The sequence below is a fragment of the Alligator mississippiensis genome, chromosome 12 (genome assembly GCF_030867095.1).
Source record: "Alligator mississippiensis isolate rAllMis1 chromosome 12, rAllMis1, whole genome shotgun sequence".
Taxonomy (NCBI): Eukaryota; Metazoa; Chordata; order Crocodylia; family Alligatoridae; genus Alligator; species Alligator mississippiensis.
The window spans coordinates 35,110,523-35,126,698 of NC_081835.1; the positions used below are offsets into that span (position 1 = coordinate 35,110,523).

A 16,176-nucleotide genomic window follows, 5' to 3' on the forward strand; every position below is an offset into this window, starting at 1 on the left:
GATATGTCAAATTAGGAAAGGAAATCTTTCTTACTGAAAGCATCAAGAAACTTCTGAAGTGTTGAATTGCAGGGAAGTTTTTGAGAGAAGATGACATCTAGGGAGCATGAAAGAGATGCTAGTATCTAATCAGCACTTTTCTTACCCTGGATCAGATGAAATGGCATGCAAAGTGTAATTTGTTAACATTAACCGGAATTTTAACCTATGAATAAAATTATATTCTGTGCCCAAGAGAGCCAAAAGACCAGGTAAAAACAGAGTAAGTTGTAGTGCAATGCTGAACTGCTGTGCATGAAATCCATATTCAAAGTCATTGAAAACTATTCTGTGTTTGGAGAACAACAGCTTTAAGCTTTCCTTGTTTATTAAGAATTTAAATGTTTCAGTCAAATTAATATTTAAGACCAGGGGTTTAGGTTGTAGCCATGTTGGTCTAAGGATATAGGCAGACAAGGTTGCTTGGGTGAATTTGATATCTTTTATTAGACCAACCCAAATGGTTGGAGAATAGTTATTAAGCAAGCTTTCGGGTTCAAAAACTTCGTCAGGCTAAGGACGCTGCAGCAGTTGCTGCGTGCTCTTCCTGGATGGAATGAAAAGTAAACAAGCCAGGGGCTGGGCTGGGCTGGGGAGTCAGTTGCCAGGCAGATTGTAATGTATCAAAAATCCAATGTCTATGTTTAGTCCCTGATCTCTAGTATCCAGCAGGTTGATGAAATGGAGCTCATAGGCTCGTCTCTGGGATGTGTTGTGTAAATTTCCCTTGAGGATCAGGACTGAGAGATTGGAGAGAGAGTGGCCCTCCTGTGAGAAATGTGCCCCCACCGGTAATTGAGTGTTTCTGTCTTTGACGGATTTCCGGTGTGTGTTCATTCTGGTGCACATTTGTTGTCTGGTCTCTCCTACATATCTTCCATCAGGGCATTTGGTACATTGGATGAGGTATACTACATTCCTGGAGGTGCAGCTGTAAGATCCTGGGATGCTGATGGCTCTGTTGTGGGGTGTAGTAATAGTGGAGGTGGTGGAGATGTGGGGGCAGGTTTTGCATTTCTTGTCATGGCACAGTCTGGATCCTTTTGGTGTGTTCTGGGGTTGAGGAAGTTTGCTTCTGGTGATGAGGTTGGCGAGGTTTGGTGCTTGTCTGAAGGCTAGGATGGGTGGCTCTGGGAAGCCTGTACGGAAAATCCTCAAAAAATTGCAACCCATATTAGAAAAAGACCCTATTCTTAAAAAAGTCTTCCCAGAGCTACCCAATTACCGGTGGGGGCACATTTCTCACAGGAGGGCCACTCTCTCTCCAATCTCTCAGTCCTGATCCTCAAGGGAAATTTACACAACACATCCCAGAGACGAGCCTATGAGCTCCATTTCATCAACCTGCTGGATACTAGAGATCAGGGACTAAACATAGACATTGGATTTTTGATACATTACAGTCTGCCTGGCAACTGACTCCCCAGCCCAGCCCAGCCCCTGGCTTGTTTACTTTTCATTCCATCCAGGAAGAGCACGCAGCAACTGCTGCAGCGTCCTTAGCCTGACGAAGGGTTTTTGAACCCGAACGCTTGCTTAATAACTATTCTCCAACCATTTGGGTTGGTCTAATAAAAGATATCAAATTCACCCAAGGAACCTTGTCTGCCTATTTAAGACCAGCGTACACTTTTTCCAACCTTTGTACATATAAATGTATATTTGCTAGTTTCTAATTTTAAATCCTTTGGAATTATTTCTTTGGCTTTCCTATTTTGTCATAGCAAAGGTCTTGTAGTTCATCACAGAACTAAAAAGTTGCATAAGATTCTACTTACACAAAGATGCATTAAGTATTGGGAGGTGTGCATTTTTAGCTGAATGGTTGTACATGAAAAAGAAAATGCCTAGAGGAAATGAGTACAAGGATATACAAGGGTGCATAGTAGGCCTGTGTGAGTACGCAGCTATTCAATCCAGCTTCAGATCTGGCCATTTCAGATGCTCTGGATCAGTTTCCCACTTTGATCCGGCCAAAGTGGCTCTGAAGCTTTGGAGCTGCCTTGGAGATCTGGCCATAGGGTGTAATGAGAAACCAATGAAATATCTATAACGTTGTTGTTTCTTGTCTGATTTGGATGAAATTTGCAGGGATTATAGCATATTCCGAGCTCATGAAGTCTGCCAAGTTTCAAAGAAATAGATGCAGGGGCTTGGGGGGAGCTGTACCCCAAATTCTTGAAAGCAAAACTTATGTCACGTGTATGTGTTATATCGGGGGGGGGGGGGGTGAAAACTACAGTCGTGGTAGCCCCTGGTTACTTTGCAAAGCCTGCCAAGTTTCAAGGAGATAGGTGCAAGGGTTTGGAAGAAACTGCACCTCAAATTCTTGAAAGTAAAACTCATGTCACATGTATGTGTTAAGCTGCAGTGGGGTCAAAACTGCAGAGATGGTAGCCACCATTCCTGCAGTTTTCAGCCCACTGCACCTTAACACACACAGGGTCATCCATGTCATGAGTTTTGCCTGTCAGCAGCTTGAGGTGCAGTTTCCCCCAAACCCCTGCACCTATCTTCTTGAAACTTGGCAGGCTGCGTGGCCTCACCAGGGGCCACCATTCCTGTCGTTTTCACCATCCTGTGGTGTAACACATAGACATGACATGAGTTTTGCTTTCAAGAATTTGGGGTGCAGTTCCCCCAAACCCCTGCACTTATCTTCTTGAAACACGGTAGGCTTAATGCTCTCAGCAGAGGCTACCATCCCTGCAAGTTTCATCCAAATTAGACAGAAAACAACACAGTTATAGATATTTCATTGATTCCCCATTATAATCTATGGCTGGATCTCTGAAACGGCTCCAAAGCTTTTCCGAAGCAGTTTGGAAGCTCTGAACTGCTCTGGAAAGCCTAATGAAGCCAGTGCTTTGATCCAGACATGCTGCTTCAGATGCTGAAGCGTCTGAAGCTTCTCTGGATCCGAAGCATGGTCCGAAGCCTCACACAGCCCTAGTGCAGAGATATTAGTTACAAGCCATTTGGACAAAATACTTGTTCGATTTGCACAATGAGGACCTGATCTAATTCTGAATATATGCACCCAGATGCTTACACAGAATTGGAACAGAGACACAGGGTGCTGACAGATATGACACTTTGTCATGAGATCAGCCACTGAAAGCAGTCTACAGCCATGCACTGACAGAAGTGTATGGTGACTAGGACTGTGTGAAAGAGCACCATTTCATTTCAATTTCCATTTCACTGTTTCAATGGGACAGTGTTTCATTTCAAGTTTCATTTAATTTTGAAGCACTGTTCTGCTTTGTCAAAACTGTTTCGCTGTTTTTACGCTGTTTTGAAGTTTCGCCCATAGGCTATAATAGGGAAACACGAAACTGCCTATAACTTTTTCATTTTTGGCAAATTTGGATGAAAACAGCAGGGATGGTAGCCCCTTCTGGGGGCATGAAGCCTGCCAAGTTTCAAGGAGGTAGGTGCAGGGGTTTCTGGGAAACTGAACCTCAAATTCTTGAACGCAAAACTTGTGAAGTGTGAAGGCACAGGGGAGTGAAAATAGCAGGCATTGTAGCCCCTGCTGAGGCCACAAAGCCTGCCAAGTTTCAATGAGATGGATGCAGGGGTTTCTGGGAAACTGCACCTCAAGCTGCTGACAAGCAAAACTTGTGTCACGTGTGTACGTTAAGGTGTAGTGGGGTGAAAACTGCAGGCATGGTAGCCCTTCTGAGGCCATGAACCTTGTCAGGTTTTAAGGAGATAGGTGCAGGGGTTTCTGGGAAACTGCACCTCAAGCTGCTGACAAGCAAAACTCATGACATGTGTGACTTAGTGTGTTAAGGCGCACCCTCACTGGCGCTGGGGCCTCTACATGACATGGTAGTGTGCCCCAATGAGGCCTCCTCCTCCCCTATAGCCTCAGTTCAGTCTACCACTTTAAATAACAACAGGTAATAATAACTTAATGAGCAGCAGAGTAGCCCCAGCAGCATCTGAGGCAGCCAGCCTGTGAAAGAGCCTTTCTTTTCTCTCCTACAGGAGCTTCTTCTCCAGCAGCTGCCAGAGAACTCTACCTGCCAGCCCCAGTCCTGAGGCTTAGATGTGCCCAGCACCCTGCAACCTTCTGGTCAGCTGACCGGGGACAGGTGCTAGGGTTGTTGGTCTAAGGACATGGCACTGGCAGACAAGGTGTTTTGGATCAATTTAATCTGGTATCATTGAGTAGACCAACTGAATAGTTACAGGGATATATCTTAGCAAGGTTTCAGGTTGAAAAACCCTTTGTCAAGCTAAGGAAGCACCTGCAGTTGGTGTGTGTGCTCTTCCTGAATGGAAGAAATAGTGAAGAAGCCAGAGGCTGGCATGAAACACAAGCAAGAAAACCAGTCAGTGAAAATGGAAATGGAGGCATTAGGGGGTGAGGGACAGGCTGGGGTGGGGGAATGTAGCAGCGCAGGTAAAAGTGGAGCGGTACCTGGGGAGTCTGATGTCTGGCAGATTATAGTGTATCAGAATTCCAATGTCTAAATTGAGTCCATGAGTTTCTGTACCTACTACCTAGGAGGTTGATGAAGTGCAGTTCATAGGCTTGTCTATGAAAACTGGTTTTAAAATTCAAAGAAGCACTGCCTCACTAATCTCATCACCAGAAGCCAACTTCCTACAGCCCAAGACACACAGAATAGATCCAAACCATGCCATGACAAGACATGCAAAACCTGCCAACACTATCTCCAGTGATTTTGTGCTGTGGGGTGTTCAGCTCTGCCTGTTTGTCCTGCAGCACCTTGCCCCCTTGATGCTTCAGTGGAAGTAGCCTGCCACCTTCCTGCATTTGGAAATGAGCTTGCTGGTGGTGCTGGCACCATCACTGGCAGCTCTGTCCCCCTCCAAGGCATCCCTGACAATGAGTTGGAACTTATGTACTGGATAGCAGATGCCAACAAAGTTGGCATCATGGACCATCTTGACCATATTGGCCCCATTGTTGGTGACAATGGGGCCCATGGGTGAGCTTGCCCTGCCCAATGAGCCATCCCTGCACCAAGTGGTTCATGGCTCCCATAATCTGTTGCCATTTTCAATTTATCCATCACCTCGGATTGAAGGAGAGCCCATCACTGCCCTGACTAGTGCCCTATGAGGGAGAGGAATGCATGATCTCCACCCCAGCTGCTCCAGATATCTGAGGTGAAGTGTAAAGCCACCCGTAGACCTGCCTTGTGCAGTTCCTCCCTCAAGTACTCCCTGCATGCCTCATACAAGGAGGTTACCACTGACCTGCTTATGGTGGTGCATACGAGCACTTGGTATGATGGGGCCACGAGCGCCATGAGCCACCTGAACCCTGGCTGCACAACTAAGCAGAAGGGCTGGCCATCCACAGCAAGCATCTCCCCAGTGCTTTGGGTGATCTCACTCATCTTTGCAATGCACCCCACTTTCTGTCTGCCTTTCCCCCACTGTTCCAGGGTGGCCTGCCTCTGCTTTGGGGAGAATGGTGCTTTGGAGTGACAGGGGGACTTCCCTTTGGCCATACTCCCACTGGTGCTAGGCTATGGAGGATCAAGGGCAAAGGGATGTTGCCTACAGAGATGCATCAGCATCCCTATGGTGCTCCTGTGTTTTGTTCCTTTGCTCTGGCTGGTTTTGGCTTGGCAGTGCAGGCAGATAGCATACGTGGGATCATCTACGAGCCCAAAATGATCCCAGACCACACTACCCACTTGCTTCTGGGTTGTGGGGGCATCTGTGGATGCTACAATTTTCCCCTCCTCAGCAGGCAGATGCACAGCAATAGGAGAAGTGGACTCAGCTGAGCCACTTGCCTCTGCAACCTCTACCTCAGCCTCCTCTGAAGTGCCTTCTGGGGAAGGAGACCTGATTCTAGGGGAAGCTTGAAGGGTGTGGAGCACAAACTCAAATGATTCCCCCTCCTTCCCCAGAATTTCCCTTGCTAGGGCACTCAGATCCAGATCCAGCTCAAGTTCTCCCTCTGGCACTGGAAGGCTCAGCACGGGAAGTGAAATGGGGGTGGAGGAGATCAGCATGTTGGTGCTGCTGCTTGTTGTCATGGTGGTAGTGGCATGGGGATACAGCTGGTGCTATTGAAGGGTATGCAGACTCAGGCACAGGTAGTGACACCGGCACTGCTCCCCTCTTCTTGCTGCCTGTACAACTAGTGGAAGCCTCATGCCTGCTTGTTGTAGCAAAGAGGCTGAATCTCAGTTTGGGAGGGAGGCAACTTACAGCTTTCTATCTACACCCTCTTCTGCCCCTCCCTGAAGGCTTGCCAGCTGCCTTTCCAACACACTTCATGGTTTGTTTCATAATGTCTTGTCTTTGCCTTGGTGTGTCTCATCTTCTGTAATGTTATCTATTGGGGTGTGCGAAACGGGCCCTATTTGATTCGAATTTGGATTAGGATTTGGCCTGAATCAGGGACAGTGATTTGATTTGTTGATTTGGATCACTGTCCTCGATTCGATTTGGCTGAAGCTGAATTTGAAGATTCAATGCTGATTTGGAGAATCAGCGATTCCGACACAGATGTAGCTTTAAATGTTTTTTCTACATACCTCCAGGTACCAGGTGCAGCTCATGAATGCTACAATACTGAGGTGGATGGCACATCCCACAGGAGCATGGGGAGGGGGGGCACGTGCTCAGCGATGAACCCAGAAGTGGACCAGAAGTAGTTCCGGTCCACTTCCAGGTCTGCCGGGGAGCACACTGGGGGCCCCGCCATGCTCCCCCAGATCAGCAATAGGCATCCTGGTGCCCCCTTAGACCCAGCAGGCACCAGTTGCTGATCCAGGGAGGCACAGGAGGGTCCCCCTGTGCACTCCCCAGGGGTCCCGGAAGTGGACTGGAAGTGCTTCTGGTCCACTTCCAGGTCTGCTGCCAAGCACGCTGGGGAACCCCCTGTGCTTCTATGGGATGCTCCATGTGGCCCAGCATCCCAGCATTCATGAGGTGCCTGGTATCTTGAAGTATGTAGAAATCACATGTAAAGCTGTGTCTATGTCCAAATCACTGAATCTTTCTGAATCTCTGAATTGATTCAGAGGGTTCTGAATCAATTCAGAGAGATTAAAGGGTTTCCTATTTCGATTTTGGATTTGGAGATTTAGCTATGGAATAAGGCCGAATCTCCACCAAACTGAATCAGGGACCAAAGCTTCACACAGCCCTATTATCTATCTGATTTATATAATATATGTAGATACGATAATTGTATTCATGTGTATTTGTATAATGTATGTATGTATTTATGTAATAAAAATAACAATATATAAATGTATGTATTAGGGCTGTGCGAAACGGCACTGTTCCATTTCACCTTGAGTTTCAACAGTTCGAGGGAACAGTGTTTCATCTCGAATTTCATTTGGAGTCAAATATGCTGTTCCATTCTGTTCCATCAAAACAGAAAGCCTGTTTTGACACTGTTTAGAGTTTTGCTGGGGACGGGGAGGCAGAGCAGCTGGGCTGACTTCCCATCCCCAGCGCTACAACACTTCGTGGGTGGAGGCAGCCCAACTGGGCTGCTTTCCCATCCCCTGTGTTACATCGCACCGGGGGTGGGAGGCACCCAGATGGTCTGCTTCCTGGTGCCCCATGCTAGATCTCACTGGGCCCAGGAGGCAGCCTAGCTGGGCTGCTTTGCCATCCCCCATGCTGGATTGTGCTGGGGGTGGAAGGCAGCCCAGTTGGGCTGCTTTCCTGTCTCCCACACAAAATCACGCCAGGGGGTAAAAGGCAGCCCAGCTGGGCTCCTTCCCCATCCCCCATGCTAGATCATGCCAGTGCCCTGCACTAGATCGCGCTGGGGGTGGGAGACGGCCCAGCTGGCCTGCTTCCCCATGCTAGATCGCACCGGGGTGGGAGGCAGCCCAGATGGGCTGTTTCCCAGTGCCCTGTGGTAGATCACACCAGGGCCGGAAAGCAGCTCAGCTGGGCCGCTTTCCTGTCCCCTGCACTAGAGCACGCAGGGGTGGGAAGCAGCCTGGCTGGGCTGCTTCTTGGTGCCCTGTGCTAGATTGCACCAGGGCCGGGAGGCAGCCCAGCTGCGCTGATTTCCTGTCCCCTGCGCTAAATTGTGCTGGGGGTGGGAGGCAGCCTAGAAGGTCTGCTTTCCCGTCCCCCATGCTAGATCATGCCGATCTAGCACGGGGCACTGGGGTGCAGCCCCATTGGGCTGCCTTCCACCCCCAGCATGACCTAGCATGGGGAACGGGGAAGCAGGCCAGCTGGGCTGCCTCCTGGCCCCGGTATGATCTAGCGTGGGGCACCAGGAAGCTTCCCTGGTGCAATCTAGAGCAGGGAACAGGGAAGCAGCCCAGATGGACTGCCTCCCAGCCCTGGCGCAATCTAGCATGGGGCACCGGGAAGCAGTCCAGCTGGGCTGCTACCCCCAGGGTGATGTAGCACAGGGGTCAGGAAAGGAGCCCAGCTGGGCTGCCTCCTGCCCCCTACCAGATATTGCGTTGGGGATGGGAAGTCAGCCCAGCTGGACTGACTTCCCATCCCCAGTCTATGGTTGAAATGTTTCGAGCAGCCTCATTTTGTTTCGAGGCTATTTCAACAGCCTTTGTTTCATTCCGATTTTGCTGTTTCGACCTCAAAATTGGTTGAAACATTGTCAGAATGAAATGGACAGCAAAATTTCGCACAGCCCTAGTATGTATGTGTTTTCCTATATAAATTCTATATTATAATATGAAATGTAATTATGCTATTCTTCCCTGCAGAGCGAATGGAATGCACGCTCTGAGAGAAAGCACAGATTTGAAAAGAATCAAAACAGACTAAACAAAAAGAGGATTTTGGGGAAGGAATAAATTGAAAGGAATCAATCAATGAATACAATAATAAAATAAAAGCTTATAGAAGCTAAAGCAAAAGATATTGTTGAGTACCACTTGCTAGGCTAGCAAGTAAGAAATGAATGGTAGCCTTTGTTGCCTGGTGCTGTTCAGTTTCTGGAAGACAGCTCAGTAAATGACCGCAAGGCAGAAAACAGCTCAGTTCAAACAATGCTGCTTTTTATGCTGTTTTTCCATCCATCCCCCAGAGCACTGGGATTGGAAGGGACCTCAGGGAAGGATCACAGTCACTGACCAGCTACACAGCCAATATCAGAGCGGTCCTTCCTGCTTCTTCCCACTCCATCTCGTCACCTTCTGTTTCCCTTCAGGCAAGCCCATCTTCAGCTTCAAAACTCAAAATGTTTCAAAACTTTCAAAATGTTTTGACTGCCCTCATTGCATTTCAAGGCTGTTTTGAAGCCCTTCATTTCATTTGAATTTTACTGTTTCTAGCTCAAAATGAGTCAAAACAGCATCAAAACAAAACAGCAAGTCAAATTTTGCACAGCCCTAATTGCTACAAAGCGCTTTAATAATGCCCAATTGCATGGCAATCTGAACCCTCATTATATGAGGGACCTCTAAAGTGAACCATCTTAATTAATTAACACGTGTCTGCACAGCCTGGAGCAGGGCTCAGCTGACACAGGCAAGCCCTGCTCCTCATGCTGTCTTTGGAATGGGGGAGGAGGGGAAGGGAACAATACTCCTCTCCTTAGCAAAGCCTTTCCCATTTCCAGGGGAACCCCCAGAATGAGCTCCCTCTGCTTCTTTCCCACCCTCCAATTCTGAAAACAGTGCAGGGGCTAGGAGGAGGGAGGGGCATTGCTAGGGGACAGCAGCTGCAGAAACACCACTGCTCTAAACTGCAGCTCATCTGCCAACCCCTGGGACCCAACAGTGAATGTTTGTTGGGTCTGCGGGATAGTTGTAACTCATGGCATTTTCTGTAATGTGCCATGCGTTACAACAGGGAGCTGCACTTCTGTCTAGGCCCTGAATGATTGGTGGCAGGAATACACACTTCTGTGTATGCTCAGCACATTGTTTGAGAAGTTTATAATTTATTTTATATTATAAATGTCTGGTAGCACAAGTGTTACTAGACAGGAAAAAAAAATGACTAGCTGTGCAATGATGTTTGACTTCAATAAGTGCAAAGGGGAACTATACCTTTTAAGGAAATGGCATTAATTTTCTGTCAGGCTCCCAAAACTAATAGGAAAAACATACTGGAAACCAATTATCAAAAAAATCATCCTAAAAGGAATTTGCTGCAGCAGTTACTATTGATTGACTATAAAAAGTATTCAAAGGGAAATTACTATCTCAGTTTTAACCACAACATCATTACCATGATATTATGAAAATAATAATTTCTGTTCCAGATTGTTTGCTGTTGTGTTCTAGGTTGCATAAATAGTTGCCATATTTTAGTTACTGTTCATACATATTTTAAGTTACTAGCCATGATCCTTTCCTGCTAAATATTCTCCCTATGTATACTTTGAAAGAAAAAACCAAAGTAATTGAACCTCTGTTTCCTTCATATCCATGATGATGCCACTCCAGTCACCACAGACACAGTAAAACATAAACAAGCAGAAGGTACTGTAGAGGGGCACCAGCTTTAGCAGGTCCAAGAGAGCTAGGGGACTTAGACTACTACTGGGAACATACAGCAGCTATTTCACTTATGCAAATAAGTGTTTGGAGGCACTCCTGTTTCCTCCAAAGAGACTAGAACTGACAACAGTCCTATGCTCACATATTTCAGAAGAACTTAACAAGGACAACAGTGTGCACTTGTTCTGATGTTGCTAACCAGATCCAGTAGGAAAAACATACATCTCCATACCTTACCAAATAGATTTGAGACCTATTAATTTATAGGAGTAACTGGGGATGAGTTAAATATTTCTCAGTTTTGTAAAAAAGGCTAGGTCTTTGGTTTCAAATAGCAATTCTATGAGTCTACACCTACTGTGTAGCTAATAACCAGCAGGCAGTCTGAGGTGTCTTCTGAAGTCCAGCCAGTTGGCTGGGGACACAGGCCCTTGCGCTAGCTGGACTGCTGAAGCAGCCCTAACCTAGAATGGCCCCTGCACCCTCTATCCTCTGCAGAAGTCTGGCAGTGAGGGCTGCTGCCTGGCTGTGACCTGCTGCGCACCTATGACAGCAAAAGGCCTCATGGCTATGTTCCTGCCAGATGCGGACGGGGACTGCACGGCCACCTGGGCTGTGATATGGACACCGTAGCAGAGCCTCCTGCACTTCTGGGCCAGCTTCCAGTGGGCCATGTCTGCACAGTTGGCCATTGTGCAGAACTGCTGTCATGTCTTCTCCTGCCCCCACCCTGACATCTGGGCAGCTGTCACCCAGAAGATGTGCTTTATGCAGTGGCTTGTTGAACTGTCAAAGCATGTCTTCCTGGCCCCAAATGGCCAAGTTAGCCACCTCATCTGTCCTCCACCTGACTGCTGATCCTGGGCAGGCTCTTCTGCTCGGGTCTCAGCACTTGTCTCACCAGCAGAGATCCTGGTGTTCCTTGTTTAAAAATTGCAAATTCTCTGATAAAAAAACCCAAATTCTCTCATTAAAATACCCCAAATCCATGTTCTTCCATGATTAAAATGAAACACCACTACATATAGACAGATCAGCTGGGCAATGTTTTATTGATATATTTACAATTTTAAAGCAATTTGGAAGCCTACCTGTGCCTATATCAGCAAAATAAACAAATTCTTAATATCTATCACTTTGGCATTTGCTTTTGTTTTTTTTTATCATAGAAAAATCAGAGCTGCCCCTGCCCCCCTTGCTCACCAAGATGTGAGGTGCTGAGCAGTACTGATATTCCAGTGCCCTGCCCCTGCCCTTGCCTCTCACTCTCAACCCACAGCCCCTCCTAACCCCTGCCAGTGTCCCTCACTCCTAACCTGCAACCCTGCCTGCTCCCTCCTGGCAGTAACTCCATCCCAGCACCAGGACATGAATCCACCTACAGCTGTTCCACCTGCTATTTTGTTGCTCTGATCAGTGCCAGCTCTTGCTGTTCTGCTCCCTGCACCTGTGCCCAGGCTCCAGTGATCCCCACGTCATTCCTGGAAAGCCCTTGACTGATTGTCAGGGACTGGGCTTGGCAAGCCCCTTCCCTTTCAAGCCAGCCTCTCCCTGTACAGGCTGCTCTAAACCCAGCTTTGGGGGGCCTCTCCTACCTGGAGCGCTCCCCCACCCCTGACCCCCATCTCTCTGTCACACACACCCCTGCTGTCACTTCCACCCCTTCTCCCATCCCATCACACCCCCCATGTGGTTCCTGGGACCAGGAGGCCCCCCAGTCTGGGGCCACATGTCCAAGCACCAGTGTGGGCACGAGGCAGGGCTGCAGTGTGGCAGTCGCCCCTGCAGCCATGGCTCCTACCAGCAGGTTCTTTTCCATACCATTTGGCCATGCAGGGTGTGAGATTTGTGGGTGGAATGTGGGGTTTGTGGGGGAAGCGGTGTGGAAGGATGGGTGGGCTTGTCGGGGGCCTAGGGGGTTTTGGATGGGTGTAGAGTTTGTGGGGATTAGGTTTGTGGGGGGTATGGGGCTTGTTCAGGGGTTTGGGGTTTGTGGTTGGGTATGTGGATGGAGGGTTTGGGGGGTGGTTTAGGGGTTTGAGATTTGCGGGTAGATTTGGGGGGGTTGTGGATATGGGGGTACTGTGGGTTGGGGGGACACTGTATGGGTCTGTGGGAACTATATGGGTGGACAGGGACTGTGTGGGGGTGGAAGGGACTGCTTGGGAGAGGTGTGTCCCCCAACCACCCACCGCAGGGCTCACAGCCCCCCCTCCACCCACAGCAGCAGCACCTGCAGTTGGGCTCTCAGGGCCAACTGCTGGCAGAGCCCTCCAACAGTAGGGCACAGCCCTGGCCTCCTCAGCCTCAGCACTGCCTGTGCCACATAGCATGGGCACAGCCACGCCCGGACCAGGGGGATGCGCCTTTAGGCAGAACCGGTCTTCTCTTTGCTGTCTCTGTGGTCCTGGCACTGCATGCAGGGGCTGCGTGTCGAGCAGAGCCAGGTCCTGCCAAGTGCCCCACATGCTTTCAGGCAGGATTTCCTGGTATCAAATTTAGAGTCCACACTGCAAATATGCAGGATGGGGAACATTTTTCTGTTCCCAGGGTGCCTCTTGTGGCATGCTTATCTGGATGTTCCCCATCTGTTCTGTCAGTGTTAGGATTTTGTAACAGTGCCCATATAGAGCATAGGTTTCTTTTAAAGAATATGTTATTTTTGGAGACATACTGAAAATGCTAAAAATGATATCAGTGATTTTTTTCTTCTGGAGAAAGAGACCTCTCATGCTTCACTAATTATACAAAGTACTTCCCTATTGCTGTATTAAACTTAATTTAAAATAAGCATTAATAAGTATTTCTTTATTAGGAAGTGGTGGTTTTAAAGTGGCATTTTTGTGGGTTTTTTTACATGCTTTTTGCAAGAGATGTAGCTACATTACCTTGGGTGTGTCCGCAAGAGATGTTTACTGTGGAGCTGGGTAATTAGCTCCACAATAAAGTCTCTGCAGCTACACATGCAGCCCTAACAGGTTGCAGTAAGTTAATAAATACCACCGTAGGTTAGTACTTGTAAATACAAGTACTATCCTGTGGGAGCATTATTTTCTGTGCAGCAATGCATGTGTAGATACTGATGGCACTGGATGGGGCATGAGAATGCTACAATGCAGGGGGCTGCCTGCTGGCTAGCTCCTCATTGGACCATCCTTGTACCCCAGCCAGCCCCTCCACAGCATATTGACTCGGGGTGGAGCAGCCCCAGGTTGGCAGGCCTACCCCTGAGCTCTGTGCCAAATGGGGCTGTTCCAACCCAGGTCAGCATGCTGCGGTCCCGGTTGCATATATAAACATAGTGCCCAGAAGTAATAACCTCCAGTGCGATATGCACCCATGTTTATTAATTCACATTAATTGCATGTGTTGTGCAGATGCACCCCCTATCTGTTAGTTGTAGCAGATCTTAGAGATCTGGTAAACCAGACCACTAATGCATGTAGGAATATGTTAGTCTGCTTTGAATGTGAGGAGAGTTTTTGTTAATGAACATTTAAACATGTCATTTGGTTCCATTACTAAGGGTTAGTAGACTACTTTGGTAGGGTATTTAAGCAAGTGAGAAGTGCTTTGCTAAACTGCAAAAAGGTAATTGTTTTCGCTCCATTTGTCCCAATGGGAATGTAAAACTCAACATTGTTGCTAAAAAAATCTGAGCTAGGATAGTCATATCTCCAATTAGCAATTAGAATGGATTATTCTGGTTAAAAACTAACCAGAAAAACCCAAGTCTAGCTGCTAAAACTTATTTTATATGGTTAATTGGATTAGAAAGCACAGGGATCCATTTTAAAGCACACATAATTTTCTCATTACTAGCAGAAAATTTTCTAGATAAGATTATTTCTAAATGACTGCATGCAACTGGACTGAATATATTAGCAAGCATATACCCCACTTTATGGAAAGCAATATTTCTGGACATATGTTTATGACTGATACTGTCTTTAAATCTAGATATGACTGTAACCTATTATTAACGACTTCCAGGAAATCTTCTTTCTAAAAGCACTGTAGGAGTGACAAATAAGATGCTGAAAAGTAGTAAAAATATTTGGTTCTTTAGTCAATCATCAGGCTAATATCCCTGTTTTCTTTTGTCTCTGCATTCTTACCTGTGTAATGCATGCCCCAGTGAAAGCAACAATCACAGCGACAACATTAACCGTGAGCTGGAACTGCAGGAATTTGGAGATACTGTCATAGACATTGCGACCCCACATTACAGCCTTCACAATGCTACTGAAATTGTCATCTGTAAGAATGATATCAGAAGCTTCCTTTGCAACATCTGTGCCTGCAATACCCTGGAAAAAATTGCAGAAAATTACAATAAAAATTACTTACAGGAAAGTATAAGGAGCAGCTAAAAAATAGGTCTCCCCACAGTACATTTTCATACTGATGGTAGCATGAAATTATAGTAATTGCTGAGTACATTCAGCCTCTTGGACATGCTAGGCAGTAAGTTGTTCTTTGGTTTGGCTTGGGGAAGTTTAGAACAAGAAGGAGATGAAAGTGGTAAAGATTAGGGGACAGTCTATGATGAACTTTTTAAGTGTCAGTCAATGCCTGTTAGTAGAAACACACAGGTGCTTTGTTGCTTCAGAGCAACTGTTGCTGTTGTAGAGAGCATCATCTGGATACATGGTAAGGAAATATTTCTAGGGGAAATGCTGCTGGTGAATAGCTGTTGCTCTAACCAGGTGTTGCTGCAAAAGGACATAAACCATTGAAGTATAAAGATATCAGCTGACAGCAAATGAGGGAGCTAACCTCTAGAAGCTTCTGTGATTCCTTTTGGATTGCAGTTTTGGGGTTGTTTTATATTTTACTATATACAAACAGAACTGCCAATAGAAACTGGAATTGTACAAATCAGTGTAAATGCAGCAGCTTTTATCTGCAGAATGAAAAATTTCTTCAGATTCAACTGAAAAGCTGCCAAAAAATATAGAAAGGACTAACATCTGAAGGCTGGATAGGCATCTGGCTAGGGTCATCTGACCCTAGCACTCTTTCCTGCCTACGCAGGGGGTTGGACTCAATGATTTGTTGAGGTCCCTTCCGACCCCAGCATCTATGAATCTATGAATCTGGTATTTGAAGGTGGATTTTCAGACTAATGCCCTACCTCCTCTTCTTCTGCTAGTAGGAAGAGCAATAGATGCAGTTTTCCTGAAGTGGTATTAGGATTCTGCATGTGTTCAATACTTATCTTTGATTTAAAAAATAGAATCAAGCTAATCAAGATTTCTCTGTTTATCCCTGTAGGTAAAGTTGGGCTCTGAAGTGTCACAAAAATCTCATAATTAAAACCACTGCCAGACATCTGTAACTTCTGCACATACATCTTTATTCTCTACCAACAGAGTATAAACAGAGAAACTTCCTTTTGGCAAGCCTATAATACAACAAAAGCAGCAAAAAGATATGTTACAAAATATACCATTGCAAAGCCAACATCAGCTTTTTTAAGTGCTGGTCCATCATTGGTTCCATCACCAGTCACTGCTACAACCTGCCTCTGTTCCACCTGTGTGCTATCAATAATACCTGCAAAAAATAAAAAACAGTACATTGTTAGCAGTAGCAAATACTTACTTTCAAATAAACAGGTTCCATTCTGAAATAAAATATCTGTTTAGGATAACACATCACAAATTCCAAAGAGAATAAC

General features: G+C 46.6%; 1 protein-coding gene across 6 annotated transcripts in view; it reads right to left on the reverse strand.

Moving 5' to 3' along the window:
• ATP2B2 (ATPase plasma membrane Ca2+ transporting 2) overlaps nucleotides 1–16,176 on the reverse strand; it is a 1,183,685-nt gene that overhangs the window by 72,933 nt on the left and 1,094,576 nt on the right. For all 6 annotated transcript variants that reach the window (XM_059716030.1, XM_059716027.1, XM_059716026.1 and 3 more), the window contains 2 exons: nucleotides 15,946–16,052; nucleotides 14,612–14,803 (listed from right to left, as the gene is read on the reverse strand). In XM_059716030.1, coding sequence (XP_059572013.1) covers nucleotides 14,612–14,803; nucleotides 15,946–16,052 — 299 coding nt within the window. The remainder of the gene's footprint in view (nucleotides 1–14,611; nucleotides 14,804–15,945; nucleotides 16,053–16,176) is intronic.